We start from the raw sequence: 15,647 nt of genomic DNA, 5'->3' as shown, positions 1-15,647 counted from the left end.
CGGATCCGAGTGGGAGTCGGATCTCGGATCTGTCAGAGAGTGGCTCCCCCTCGGCTTTCGCGGTGGTGGAGAGGGTGCTGTTGAGTTCATCCAGGCCCCCGGTCCTGGCTTCGGCTCCCCCCTGCACTCCCTCTCAGCTGGTCCTGGCTCCCCACACCCGGCCTTCGGGGCAGCCTGCTTCAGCACCTCTAGGTGTTCCATTGGAACAGGATATTGCTGGTGAGGACTCCTCGGACAGCCCCCCCCCCCCCCCGAGGAGGTTCCCCGCAAGTCGAAGTGCAAAAGGAGGCACGTGGACTCCCCTGAGTCCCTCACTGAGGATACGGACTTGGATGAAGGGGAAGGCTCCCCAAGGTCACCCCCCGAGGATGTCTCCTTTGGAGACATCATGGAAATGCTCAGAATCGGGGGGGGGGGGGTGGTCTGCCCCCAAGGCTTCCTCCGAGTCCGTATTCCTAGAGGCGTTCGAGGCAGGGCCATCTACCTCTTGGGTGTCCCCTCCCCCCGACCCCTTAGTGGATCTTATAGCCACTAGGGCTTGGAGGGGGCCGGACACTGTAGATCCTGTTCCCAAGCGCCCGGACAAAATTTTGAGCCCCCTGTCAGAGAGAACCCATTGGAGCAGAGGTCCCCCTGTGGATGCCATGTTGGTGGTGGCAGCCACCAAGAGAGAGTTGGCTCAGGAGAGCCCCACGGTTCATCCGCCGAGCAAGGAGTCTCGTGCGATGGAGCGCCTTAGGAAGCGGGCCTTCAGTTCAGCGACCTTCTCCTTGAGGGCCATGAACTATATGGCACACGTCATTCGGATGCAGTGGGATCTAATCAAAGAATACGCTGCTCCCCCCCCCCCCCGGGGTCCATGTCAGAAGGGGACAAGCAACTGTACTCCTCCCAAATGTCCACCCTACGTTCTATTTCCAACACCTCTATGCGGCTCTTGTCTCACGCCACTGAGGGAGCCGCTAGACCAGGCGGAGTCAGGCTGGTCATGAGGAGGCAAGCCTGGCTCCGACATTGTGACTTCTTGGAACCCTTTAAGGCGTCATTTGCGAATGCCCCTTTTGATGGTTCTGCATTGTTTGGCAAAACCGTTCGCGACACCCTTGTTCAGAGCGAGAAAGACGGGAAGACGTTGTCTGCCGTCTGAGTCCGCTTCTCTGCTCCCCAGAGGTCCTTTACCAAGAACCAAAAGGGTCAGAAGAAGATGTGGTTCCGGAAATCGCATCAATCCCAGTCTGCTCCGGACAACCAGTCCTCTCGTGGCAGAGGAGGACAGGGCGGACGCCGCCCTAGAGGCAGAGGGGGTCCCAGGAACTTTGGGTCCAGAGAACCTTTCTCTGAGAGGCCCACGCAGAACCCCTGAGTGGTTACCTGGCTGCTCCACTCTGGAGGAAGTCGGGGGACGTTTCCCGAGACACCTAGCAATGTGGGAGTCCATAACAACAGATCGCTGGGTGCTTTGTGTTATATCCAGAGGATACCAAATTCTCTTTCTTGTAACCCCCAGAATCAGAAGCCTCCCCGATGTGCCACCCAATCAGAGGGAGGCGGCTGCTGCAGAAATTCAGCAGCTCTTACAAAAAAGAGCCATCCAGCCCGTCCCCCCAGATCAGCACGGATCAGGGTTTTACTCCAGGTTCTTTCTGGTGCCAAAAAAGACGGGGGATGTGAGGCCCATCTTGGACCTCTCTCTCTTGAACCTGGCAGTACCAAAAGTAAAGTTCCGGATGGTCACTCTGCAATCTCTCCTCCCACTACTACGAGAGAACGACTGGATGTGCTCAATAGACCTCAAGGATGCGTACTATCATATTCTCGTGGACAGACGCTCCAGGAGATTTCTCCGCTTCCGGCTGGGAGCCGGCCATTTCCAGTTCAGGGCCCTTCCCTTCGGTCTCACCTCAGCCCCCAGGGTGTTCACCAAGGTCTCGGCAACGATAGCGGCCCACCTGAGACTCCAGGGAATTCAGGTCTTTCCATACCTGGACGACTGGCTCCTTACCGCCCCAACAAGGCATCTCCTTTGCTCATGCAGGGATTATTTCCTCAATCTGGCTCCACTCTTAGGGTTGACCATCAACATGGCCAAATCCTCCCTGGCTCCTACACAAGTATTGGATTTCATAGGGGCGAGGTTGGACTCCAGACGGATGCTTGTTTTCTTGACTCCAGATCGGCTCCAGAACCTGAGGTTGCATGTGCAGGCCATCCTTCAACTTCAAGCTCCTTGGTCCTGAGGGCTCTAGGGTCCATGGTGGCAGCAGTTCCGCTGCTGCCATTGGCCCGGTTGAATATGAGGGTCATACAATGGACCCTCCAGGTACAATGGTCCCTATCTCGCAATCTCTTGTCTCATCCCATCTCCCTAAGCAGGGTTTGCAGAAGGTCGCTCGTGTGGTGGCTCCAGTCCTCCAATCTCCAAACGGGACGCCCCTTCTCGCCGCCTCCGCCAGTCGCCACAGTGACCACGGACGCTTCTTGCCTGGGGTGGGGGGGCACTATTCGGCAAGAACAGTCCAAGGCACGTGGAACGACATAGAGACCTCTTTGCATATCAACGTCCTGGAGATGAGGACGGTGCTTTTGACGTTGCAAGCGCTTCACAACCCTCTTCCGGTTCGGACGATTGCGGTACAGACGGACAACATGTCAGTCGTCTGGTACATCAACAAACAGGGGGGAACCAGGTCTTACCCACTCTGCCGCGAGGCCATGAGAGTGTGGGAATGGGCGATATCCACCAACCGCTTTCTCATCGCAATGCACATTCCGGGACGGTCCAACATATTAGCGGACAGGCTCAGTTGTACTATCCTGACTCCTTACGAGTGGTCTCTCAATCCTCTAGTGGCAGAGCAAATGTTTGCCCGATGGGGGCGACCTTGTTGCAATCTTTTTGCCTCTCACTCAAATACCAAATGCAAGGATTACTTCGCCCTGATCCCCCCTCTGGGGGAGTCCCCGAGAGACTCTCAAGTTCATGCTTGGCCTCCCAGTCTGCTTTATGCTTACCCGCCTCTGCCCCTGATGTTGAAACTATTGCAGAAAGCCAGTCAGTTGGGGAGCAAGATGATCCTCATTGCCCCATTCTGGCCTCGTCAGACGTGGTTCCCTTACCTATGGTCTCACCTGATTCATCAGCCCTAGATGCTGGATCCCCTTCCGGATCTCATTTCACACCCCCTGGGTCTTCCAACCCCGAACCTGGCCAACCTAAAGCTGACTGCGTGGTTGCTCCAGTTCCACTCCTGATAAGGACTCCCGGAATTTCATCTCCAGTCAAAGCCATCCTAGTAGCAGCTCACAAGCCCTCCACCAGAAGGGTCTATTGGAGTAAATGGAAACGTTTTTCCATTTGTGTGGAGCACCGTCATTTGGATCCTTTTACGGCGCCGGTAGCGTCAGTTCTAGATTTTCTATCTTCTCTCTTTCACCAGGGGGCTAGTTCTTCCATGGTCAAAGTGCAACTTGCAGCAATTTCACACTACCATGTAGGTCAGGAGTCAGGCCCGCTTATTACTTCCAAACTATGTAAGACCTTCCTTAAGGGTACCTTCCTTCTCAGGCCCCCGGTCAAGGAGGTGGTACCCCCATGGGATTTATCCCTAGTTTTACAGGCCTTGACTAGCCCCCCTTTCGAGCCGGCGGCCACTGTTGATCTTAAATACCTCTCTTGGAAAACGGCCTTTTTGGTGGCCATAACTTCAGCCAAGAGGGTCTCGGAACTCCAGGCTCTCTGTGTCAAACCACCGTATTTGGTCTTCCACCCAGACAGTTCACCTCAGGATCAATCCGTCTTTCCTACCTAAGGTATCGTCGGAAGCTAACATTAATCAATCTATTAATCTTCCAGTATTCTTCCCCAACTATCAAAACAAAGGAGAGTATAAGCTGCACTCTTTAGACGTGCACAGACAACTGCATTTTTTACACTCATCGAACTACTGGTCATAGGCAATCCGATCAGTTGTTTGTCTCCTTTGCCAAAAACAACTTCGGCAATGCGGTTTCTAAGGTTACCCTCTCCCGATGGATATCTAATTGTATTCTCTTAGCATATCAGAGCTCGGGAAGGCCTGCACCTCAGGGAGTCCGTGCTCATTCTACGAGGGCCATTGCTACATCGGCTACTTTCAAGGCTAGAGTTTCTCTGGATGACATTTGTTCCGCAGCCACTTGGGCTTCATCTCATACCTTTATCAGCCACTACAAAGTAGATATTGTCTCCCGAGGTAGGGCGTCTTTTGGCTCTGCAGTGCTCCGGAATATCCTTCCATGACAGCCACCCAAGATTTAGGTAGCTGGGGACTCTGTCCCAAAGGTTGCTGACAAATGAAGTCCTACTTCAGATTAAGAAGTTATGTACTCACCATAACATTCCATCTGAGTAGGTATCTTCATTTGTCTGCAACCATCTCCCCCTCCTTCCCCCTGACCAAAATGATCCTACTTGGGGTTCTTTAGATTAGTTCCTTCTGGGACACAGTACTAGCTGTGCTATGAGGCAAACTTGATCTGAGGTCAGTCAGGGTTGGCAGGGGATTATGGGTAAAGGGAGGCGCTAGGAGCTCGGGTCTATGCTGTGATAGAAGTTGCCGGCTCGGATCCAAGATCAGATCCGTATCCCAAAGGTTGCAGACAAATGAAGATACCTACTCAGATGGAACGTTATGGTGAGTACATAACTTATTTACTATACCTGCTTTACAATTTTCAGCCCCCAGCAGATTATCCATTTTGCATAGCTTACTCTCTGTCCTTTGTTGACTGCTGTGGTGGTGCTGCGGTAGCATTGTCGCCTCACAGTAAGACGTTGTCCGATTCGATTCTCAGCTAGAGCGTCTTCTGTGTGGAGACATTCATGAATGGGCATACCTATGTTGAAGGTTGTGCGTCAGGGCCGGCAACTCGGCACGTAAAAATCTACTGCCAATCATTAGCGGACCGGAGTGCCGCTGTGGCGACCCCTAACCAGGAAAAGCCGAAAGGCACAACACAACAACTCTCTGTCCTTTGTGTGTTAAAGGTTTTCATCCTTCTTAATTGATCTGTCACATTTAAAATAGTTGCAGATAAGTAGAGTCACAACACACCAGGAAGATTCTGTAAATTTTTCTTACAGCCCCACGCAGATGTTTGTGTTAAGCTTGTCTTGAGGTTGATTGTAAGATGGCAGCCTTGGTTACAGCCTGGTTGGGTAACAGGTCACAAAAGGTAATACTAAGCATTTACTAACATTAATCCACTCTTAATTATACTGACCCCAAAGGGATGTACATGCCTTCTCCTGCCATATTAATATTAATGCCATAAATTCGCACTAGTTTATACTTCCACGTTAGGAAAGTTTTTTTGTTAAAAATCAGTTTACTAAAAAAAGTGTCTCAAAACAAATTTTTTTTTACATAAGAGTGTTTGCATGTATCCCCTGTGCATTTGAACATTTTATTTTGTAAAAATGAAAGGCTTTGTTTTTCCGCTTTAAACATCACTCCACTAGCAATGTGCTAGTATGGCTTGGAGAAAAATGCAGCAACACCCATTTCTCAAGTAACAAATACAAAAGTACCCATACAAAAGATCTTAACAGTGAATAATAAAGAAAAAAAGTTTTACTTAAAAAGTAAATGAGTTAGACCTAGTGATACAAGTTAGATATGCAGAAGTATGCATACTTGCACAGAACAACAGAAAAACAATTACTCAGATAGAATTCCTAGAAGAAAAACCCTTTAATTAATACTAAGCAAATAACTTGACTTAATTTAGACATAGTAAGGCATTGGTAAGTTTAATTCTTGTGGCTGCCAAAAAAAGCAATTACTAGAAAATGGAAATCAAAGTCTAAACAAACTGTACTAGAAATATTGAATATAGTAGCAGGGATAAAACAACTGGAAGTGGGATCTTTAGAAAAAGGTAGGAGCAATGTACATAGATAAAAAATGGGAATTGTAGGAACAATACATGCAGAATAATGTTTTAGAGGAGGAATGAGGTTTAAAGGAAGGTAGGAATTGAATGAGGTTTGTAATGTTTGACAATGACTGGGTATATTATAAGTGATGTATAATGTTTGCAACTGAAAATATATCAGTATGGTTTTGTAACCTGATTGAATCCAGTTTTAAGAATACTGAGACTTAACTGAGCCAAGTTACCAAAAGACTGTTTTGTTAAACAGCAGAACAGCAAACGTTCTTACAGCAAGCTCCAGAACTGGTCTGACCACACTTGTTTTGGCTCAGAATATTTTAGCTTATTCTTCTTTTCCACAGGAACCATACATAATTAACTCATTCTTAGTACACAGAAAACAATCACAAAGACTGGCTGACACAATATTTCAAATTTTGTTGTTTATTGCTTGTAGGGTTGCCACTTCTTGCTATGCTGAAAACTGGACTGAAGCCACACCCCCTGCTCTACCCATGACCCCGCCCAGGCCTACCCCATCTGTGCCCACAACCACACCTGTTTCATGAATTAAACGCATATATCATTAGGTCAGAACGTCCCTTTTAGTGCATTTTCATGTGCCTAATCTATGTAGCATTTCTCTCTTTTTTTTCTTTGTTGTAGAGTATGTCGGACTCCACTGCATTGCTTTAGCAATGTTTTGCAAAAAAAAAAAAAAGCACTGGTTGCATTTTAACAAACTCCAGCATTCTGTCCACACTTCTACAAAAGATAACCGGAGTTTGTACAGTGCTTCTGGTCTGATTTTAGGATAGTCTGGAAAAGTACTGGATAGGTGACCAGCCATACTGCTTGTACCTGTTCCTTTTACAGTGCTTGGGCCAGAGTTTCCTGACTGCCATTTTTATGCTTTCCTGCAGTTACAGGCTTACAGTTGATTCTTTTCTGAATCAGAAACTGGTTTCACATTCCAGAGTTGTTGCATTTTCCAGCAGAGTAAACAGGGTTTTGTACATATTTTTCTGTATTACAGAAAAGAAGTTCAATTCACCTGCAATTGTAAGGACATATTGAAATGCAGTTACACAGTGCAGCCCCTCAGCGTGTTTCACAAAGCCTGAATACAGCTTACAGTACTAAGGAAAAAATGCAGATATCACATTTTACATTAGCTTGTCTCCCACTGCATTACAACAGCATTAACCCTCAAAGTTTGCATCTGTGTGCAAGTACTGGAACAGTATCTGGAAAAAATTACAAAGCTGTTCAGAAGTACTTTTCTGATTGGATATGCAGAGCCAGACTAAGATGTATGAAAATGTTTCTTGTACTGAATGTGTATAATTTAAGTACACTTCATGTGGTTGTTTTTCTGGTGTACCTTTAGACTACATTTAAATGTAATTTTAGAGGCTTGTTTGTTTGCAGCTGTTGAAATGAGAGCTGTTGTCTCATGTTCACACACACACACACACACACACACACACACACACACACACACACACACACACACACACACACACACACACACACACACACACACCACTACTTCCCCACTCCAAACCACACATTTTTATGGGTGCAGTAGCATTTCTCATTTAATAAACTTGCAGACCTTAAATTTGAACTAATTTCCCCAGTTATAAATTCTGTTTCATAATTAGTGATGCTTTTATCATCTGATTTTTAATGTTTTTGTTTGTCTTGTTTCTTTTCAGTGGCTATTTTGGACTCTGGGTCGATGCAGATCTGTACTATGGCAGAAGTAATCCATGCAGCACCTTCAACAATGAAATGTTATCTAGCACAGAAGATTTCACAGTGCAGGACCTTGAAGTGTGGACATTCATGTAAAGCTGAAATGGAAATGTGACTGTTGCCTTTCTTGAAGCCATTTTCCTGTAATGTGGCAACTTGGACACACTAGTTTCTAAATGCCCATTACATTCTGCCTTCTCTAAGATAACAGTGATGTCTCCTTTTCTGAATTAGAAGTGCTTGTTCAGTGCAAGGGCTCTCAACACAGATTTATGTCAACTTCTGGTAGGCTGACATAGTCGAAGAGGAAGAACAAAAAGGAAGTAGTGCTCCACTTTGTGACTTTCAATGGTTAACAGTATGTTTTAAGACCTTAATGTGCTTGAAAAGCAACAAGTGCAGTCTGATTGTGGAGAGAACATTATCAGATGTATTCCAGGTATTTGCTAGCTAAAGAAATGGGTTAAGACCGAAGTAATTAATTTGCCAAAGTCTGAAGAATTACTGACTAATAAGTACTTTCACTCCAGAATGTCTGTATGCATGTATTATACACTTGAAAGAGAACATGCAAGTATATTGTTGTATGCTATCAAACATGCAATCTTTATTCAATATTGTACTCGCTACTTAAGAAATCCATTTCAGATACTGTGAGTATATCATTTTAAAAATGTGAAGGCTGTTTGTGTTCAGACAGTATATCTTGGAGGAAGTGTCCACCTGTCAGTGGCCTCAGTGAGAGGCCAAATTTGGTCAGCATAAAATTTTTTCCCTTTGTTTAGTAAACCATGTGTTTGGCTAGGCATGGTTGTCCTTCCAAGAATATGAAACAGTCTTGACTATTGTACCTGCCAGTTCCTGTGGTTATCCATAAGCCTAAGGGCACATTATGCTTCATGAAACTAGAACTGTAATGTGTGCAGAAGGATTTATCACTGAATCTATTACCAGATTTGATTTCCATGCTAGTTAGCTCAGTTCTGTCCAGGTGCTACATTGTATTGCCATTTGTAAAAGAGTTTCTATCAAAAGCTGGCATATTGCAGCTGCAGGTACATCTGGACCTGTGCACATGTTCTTGTGACTGCTTCACTTTATCTTGGTAGTGTTCGTTGGACATGCACAGGAGGTTGTGTATAGTGGCAGAATAGTACTTCTTTTTATAAAGACTAGCAGGCTGGCTGGGATGACTTTAGAATTAACCCAAGTTAAGGCTAAACTGTTAAACGTAATGCTGAGAAAAAAGAAAGCAGGTGGACATTTCCCTTTAAAGAGAAAATATGATGTTCTTCGTGTTTCAGTGTTGCAGTCCTGACTTATGAGATTTCCTGCTTCGGAAGCCCTTGGTCAGCCCGACTATCAGAATAAAAAAAATCTCTCCTCCCTGGACTGGCAGACTCCCTACTCTGACATCAGTATGGTTGGGTATAAAGGGAGCCTGCCAATGCCATGCCATCATTTTTTTTTACCATCAGAGCCTGAAGCAGTTGTGAGTGCATTGGTCAGTCCACACTGGAGTGAGAAATCTTCTAAAGCCAGGTACCCTGTTGGGGAACTCTCTTTATTACCTGTGACTCATGTTAGATAAAGTTAACAACTGTCTTCGATGTGGTAAACAAATCCCACATAGAGACTCTCTTACCTTGTGTGTCGCTTGTTTAGGCCCAAACCACGATGTCCCTAATTGCTGTCTGTGTGCCCTTTTCAGTTCTAGGACCATAAGATGTAGGGCCGAAGTCTTATCTAAGTACCTTCGTCAGCAATACGCTTCCCGTAACATGTTGGCATCTGTCGGCCATCTCGAGCTTGACCAGTCTAAGAGAAGGAAAACAGACCCAAACGTTTGGCCTCTGACAACCTTTTTCTACATCCGCTAGTCCCCCAGGGCTCATTATTGCAGAGGAAGGAGAGGTGCCTTTGCAGCCCCCTTCTGTGAGTGAGGTAGTGGCGCAGGCCTCTGTTAAGACCCTTTCATAGTCCAACATGCTGTTGGATTCCTCAGCTTCAGCTTAGGCCTTGGCCGTCGGTTCATCTGTTGAGTCCAGAATTGCTCAGCAGACCTCGGCTTCTGTGAACGATCTTCAGCCGACGACTTCCCTTTGGGGCGTCCGCCTACATCTGTTATTTCTTTCAAAGAAACTGACAAAGTACTGGGTGTGCACAGGCCCAAGGCCAAAGCTACACCTAAGAAGAGCTCATTCTCGACCTCAGGTCCTGTGCCTATGCCTACCAGCTCGCTCACCACAGGTTATCAGCAGGATTTGGTCAGGTCGGCAGAGGACCTTATGTCTTTAGTCAGAGGCAGGCAGACCCCCCCCCCCCCCCAAACGACGACGTCCCTTTGGGGCATCCCCCTACATCGGTTATTTCTTTCAAAGAAACTGGCATCAGAGTACCAGGTGTGCACAGGCCTAAGGCTACACCAAAGAAGAACTCAACTTCATGTCCTGTGCCGTGGCCTGCCGGCTGCCACACCACAGGTTATCAGCAGGATTTGGTCAGGTTTGCAGAGGACCTTATTGCTTTAGTTAGAGGCAGGCAGTCCAACCCCCCCCCCCCCCCCCAAGAATCTTCACCAGGAAAAAGGAAGAGACCCTACACCTGAGACCTTTTCAGAACCTCCTTATTCAGATCAGGACTCTGATCAGGAGGACTGTGTCCTTGAAGAAGAACCCTTTCTTGCCTCCTTTGAGGATTCTGATTCAGAAGAGGTTTTACACTCTGCTTCACCCCCTGAGAATATTACCTTTGGGGAGACGCTGCATGCCATAAGAGAGTTTTTCCAGTGGCAGGCACAGGAATACCCCCCAGTCTAAAAAGAGGGTCAGGGAGTTCCTTGATCTCCCACAGCCCCAAACCCTTGGCTGTCCCTCCAGTTTTGGAAGCGGTAGAAGATGTCTTCATGGAATCATCTCTCAATCCAGACTCTCTTCCCCCAGCCCCTCGTAAACCAGACAGGTGTTACAGGGTACTAGACTCTCATAAATTCCTTTTTAAGAACCCCTCTGCTGACCCATAGGTTGTCACTTTCTGGACCCAAAGGAGTCAGGGCTAGTACTTCTAAAACCCATTACCTACAGACAAAGAAGGCAGGGCCCTTGACAGGTTTGGGAAGAAGATTTGTACTTCCTCTACTCTGACCATGAAGGCCCTCAACTGCCAATTCCAAATGATAAAAATACCAGCAAAATATTTTGGAAAAAAGATAAAGCAAAAGATATCCTCCCTAGAGGACAAGAGCACCTCCAAGGAATTGCTAGATCTCTGCATTCCAGTTCCCAAGTAGCTAGGCACTCCTTGCACTGTGGATATTATGCCCTAGAGGCATTTACCTGAGCTGCTGTTTCTGGCCTGTTCATCAGAAGGCATGCTTGGCTTAGGGAACAGACATTACCAGAATATGTCAAATCTAAACTACTAGATGCACCCCTGGATAAAGACTCCCTTTTTGGACCAAAGGCTGAGACGGTGTTAAAAAATATGGAGGATAAAGCAAAATCCATGCAGACTGTCAAAGATGTCCTCCCAAGTCCAGCAACCTAGGTTCAATAGGAATTTTCCCATTAAGCATTGGTCCTTTCCCTCCCAATCAAAACCCAGTTGAAGGAAAACCCAAAGAGAAAAGGCCTCATAGCCAGCAGCAAAAATCTCAGAGGGCAAGGCAATGATACTCAGGAACACCCAGGCTGAGAAGTTCAAGACCACAGGGTCCTAGCAGAGATCAGCTGTCTTTTCCCCCACCCAGTCCCCAACCCCCAACCTCAAACAAGATAGGTGGAAGACTTTTCACTGTTCAAGGAAAACTCGGCCCTCGTCACCTCTGACAAGTGGGTTCTATAAATAATCTCAAACGGTTACAAGCCGACTTTCAAAAAACAGTTAAGATTCTCAGGCTACCCTGATGGGCCTCAAAAACAAAGAGCTGGTGCCATTTCTCAGATTCACAACCTGTGCTCTCAAGGCTCTGTGGAAAAAGTACCAGACCACCAGATAGGAAAAGGGTTTCTACTCCAGGCTATTCCTGGTCCACAGGAAAGAAGGCTCTTGGTGCCCTATCCTGAATCTGGCCATCCTCAATCAGTCCCTCCTAGTTACAAAATTCAAAATGCTTACTCTTCAAAAGCTTCTTCCCATGTCCACTCCTCAGGCTCTAATGGTTACCTTAGACCTGAAAAACACCTACTTACACATTCTTGCAGAAGAATCCTGCTGAAGTTTTCTTTGCTTCAGAGCATGTACCAGTCACTTTCAGTTCTCTGCACTTCCCTTTGGCTTGTCTACTGCTCCTAGGGTCTTCACAAAATGTTTGGCCCCTGTGATCGCCTTCTGCAGAACTAGAGGCATCCAAATTTACCTTTATCTGGATGACTGCCTCATTCAAGCCACAGGTCAGTCAAAGCTCCTCAAGGATTTGGCCTTCACCCAGACCCTACTCTGTTCCCTAGGGTTCACCATAAACCTCTGCAAATCCAACACAAACCCTTCCACTAGGATAGTTTTCCTGGGGGCCCTACTGAATCCTTCCCCCAGGCAAGGCTTCTTCTTAACACAATACTTCCCGGACATTATGCAGAGGCAATGCCTTTCAGCCAGGGAATTTCTGAGAGCGCTGGGCTACATGACATCTTGTATACTAATGATCCCTCTGGCTACGCTACACATGAGGAAGCTTCAGTGGTACTTAAAGAATCTGTAATGCCAGCACTCGCAGTCCCTGGCGACAGAAATCCACCTTATTCACGGCCTCAGGGAGGAATTGGTTTGGTGGGCACAAGCATGTGTACAGAACCAGGGTCTTCCCTTCAGAATTCATCCCTCAGGGCCAAACCTTAACCACAAATGCATCAGACAGCCTGGGAAGCTCATTTCCAGCACCTTCTATCCCAGGGCAAATGGGAAGAGCAGTTCAGACACAGGCACATAAATTGGAAAGAATTGATGGCAGTACAGAAGGGCGTGGTGGCCTTCAAGGATCACTGGAAACCAGGGGTTCTACTTATCAAAATAGACAACACAACAGTCGTGTGGTACATAAACAAGGGGGCACCCACTCCTACCCTTTTTGCCGGCTGGCAGTGCAGATCTGGGAGACAGACAATTCTATGGGGTTGCACCTGATGGCTCAGTACCTTCCTGGGGATCAGAACACAGAGACTGCCTCAGCAGACACTTAATGGAGCCTCAAGAGTGGCAGCTGCATGGGGAAACATTTCTCAGCATGGTCCAGAAATTGGAATCCCTTCAAATAGACGTGTTTGCCACTGAAGAAAACACTCAAAAGATTCAGTTCCAGGAGCAAACTTCAAACAGCCTGAAGGACAGATGCCTTCTCCTTCCTCTGATCCACCTATTTCTTTATGCATTTCCTCCCCCTGCCTCTTCTTCCAAGGGTCCTCTTAAAAATCAGTGAAGAGGGGCCAAGGATCATCCTGATAGACCAAGACTGGCCCAGGAAGCACTGGTACCCCCTGCTAGTGGGTTTGACCAAAGAAAAACCTTGGCAGTTACCCCAGAGAGTGGATCTTCTGACTCAGGCAAAGGGAAAGTTCATTCACCCCAACCTGCAGACACTCAAACTTTCTGCCTGGATAATTCATCAAAATTCTTCCCTGAGCAATCCATGAGTAGTCAGGTGCTTAATAACCTCAGAGTCTAGACAACCCGGTACTAGGAAAACATACTCTGCCAAGTGGAAAAGATTCTATTTGGTGTCAGCAACAAGGCCTCAACCCTCTCTCAACCAACATTTCAACCATTTTGGAGTACGTAGTTCTCTTAGTGGACAAATACCTATCCTTTTCATCCATTAAGCTATATGCTTCTGCTATTTCAGCCCACATCCCTACTCTTCCTCCTGTCTTTTCCCGCCCCCATAATGAAACAGTTCCTTAGTGGAGTGCTGCGTGTCAGATCTCCCAGGAGAAAGCCCACCCCTCCTTGGGACCTCAACTTTATTCTAGAAAAATTAACCTTACCCCCCCCCCCCCCCTTGAACCAGCTTCTTCCACTGATTTAAAATTCTTGACCTGAAGACTGACCTTTTACTGACTATCATCTCAGCTAGAAGGGTCTCTGAATTGCAAACCCTTATGGCGGTGGAACCCTTTCTTATATTCCACCAAGATAAAGTTTCACTCAGAACTCTAAACCTTTCTTTATACTAGGGTGGTCACAGACACTTGTGTGAACCAAGGCATTCACTTGCCTACTTTCTTCCCTAAACCACAGAAGCAGGGGGATAGAATCCTTCACTCCTTTGATGTACACAGGCAACTTCACTGCTACCTTGACTGAACTAAAACTTTCAGAAAAATTGGGCTGTGAAGGAAAAATGGTCTCCAGGCAAACTGTCATAGCAGATCTCCCACTATATTTCCTTTTGTTACACCTACCATGGCAAAACGTCCCCTGAGTATGTTAGGACCCACTCAACTAGGGTTACTTCTACGTCCACTGTGTTTCTGAGTGGAGTACCTACCAAAGACGTTTTGGAAGCAGCTACCAGGTCATCAGTGCATACCTTTACCAAACACTACCACTTATCAGCCTTCTTCAAGTCTAGAGCAGGATTTGCCACTGCCGTCTTGCAGGACATCCTCTCCTATCCATAATTTACCTGCCCACCCTCATGTCAGTTTTGGGAGTCATCCCGTAAATCAGGACTGCAATAGTGAAACACTAAAAACATAGTACACTTATGTACACCTACCGTAAATGCAGATGTTCAAGTGTATTCACTGCTGCCGTCTTCTTTTCCTCCCTCCTTCCCCTGGTTGTCCTTACAGTAACAGCTTATCTCTCTCTCTCTGTCTTCCTGTTCCAGAAGACCTTCTGCACGGATCGCGTACAGGCCTCCTTTCCTCTAACCTTGTCCCTTGCTTAAGGTTCATCTGTGGGGCCTCCTACCTTCTAGGGGCAAGAAAAAACTGATGTTGTGGTGTCGGCTGGCTCTCTTTATACCCAGCCATACTGATGCCAGTGTAAAGTGTCTACCAGCCCAGGAGGAGGAGTTTTTTTACTCTAGTATTCGGGCTGACCAAGGCCTTCCAAAGCAGGAAATCCCATAAGTCAGGACTCCAAAGGTGAATGCACTCTAACATCTACATTTATGGGAAGTGTATACAACTGTACTTTGTGGTTAATGTTCTCAGAATATTTTAATTTCTGTTTAGTTACATTTTGTCTTTTTTATCGTGATATGTGTTATATTGTCATTGTTAATTTACTGTTCCACATAACAATAATGGAATCCTCATTTGGAAAGTTTTGTTTATTTTCTTCAGTGCTGGCGCTGATTGATTAATAAAGTTTAACCAAACGTAGCTGAGACTTGTGATGATCCTTATGGGAGTACATATTAATTTTAAGAAAGTTTTGCTTGTTTTATGCTATTTGTTTCTTTTTTTGCCAAGTGGAAGTGTTAAGATTGCACTGTATAAGTAAGTACTGTAATTTGTTGGGTACCATTAGATGATTTTGTGTATCTGTGTGAACAGCACTATGGTTAGACTTTTCTTGAACTGTTCAAAGTTTAAATTTAACCTCATAGTTTGAGTTGCAAGCTCTCTGTGTTTTTTTTTAAGACAAGTAGAAGTAATTTAGAAAGGAATTCCAGGTTCAGAAGGAAAAGAAAGTTCAGATATTGCAGATCATGTGTAAAGCTTACCTGCACTCCAGGTGTTGAACTACTTCACTCTTATGATTCTTTTCCAGAGGGAAATGACCAAGGAATTGTCACACTGCCTTTTGACTAATCTACCAAATTGACATCCAAAAATTGGTGGAGTCGCAGCTGTCTACCATATTGCCAACTTGTCCATATGTCTGCTTTCAACACAGCTGATGCCATGGCGATGGCAGCAGACACCGGCACTGCCATTCGTCGACTGTTCTGGTTGCACGTGTGCAATTTCGTGAAAGGCTTCAAGACCTCCTTTATTTAATGCTCCTTTCAATGATTCAACACT

General features: G+C 46.1%; 1 protein-coding gene across 3 annotated transcripts in view; it reads left to right on the top strand.

The window, feature by feature from the left end:
- NCOA7 (nuclear receptor coactivator 7) overlaps positions 1 to 15,002 on the top strand; it is a 334,866-nt gene extending 319,864 nt beyond the window's left edge. For all 3 annotated transcript variants that reach the window (XM_044082180.1, XM_044082173.1, XM_044082187.1), the window contains one exon: positions 7,638 to 15,002. In XM_044082180.1, the coding sequence (XP_043938115.1) occupies positions 7,638 to 7,773 (136 nt within the window). In that variant the 3' untranslated portion in view covers positions 7,774 to 15,002. The remainder of the gene's footprint in view (positions 1 to 7,637) is intronic.
- Positions 15,003 to 15,647: the final 645 nt, after the last annotated feature.

This window comes from Protopterus annectens, chromosome 1.part1 (genome assembly GCF_019279795.1).
Source record: "Protopterus annectens isolate FY-2018-M chromosome 1.part1, PAN1.0, whole genome shotgun sequence".
Classification (NCBI taxonomy): domain Eukaryota; kingdom Metazoa; phylum Chordata; order Ceratodontiformes; family Protopteridae; genus Protopterus; species Protopterus annectens.
The sequence above is the reverse complement of the archived record's forward strand: the minus strand, read 5'-3'. Positions and strand labels throughout refer to the sequence as shown.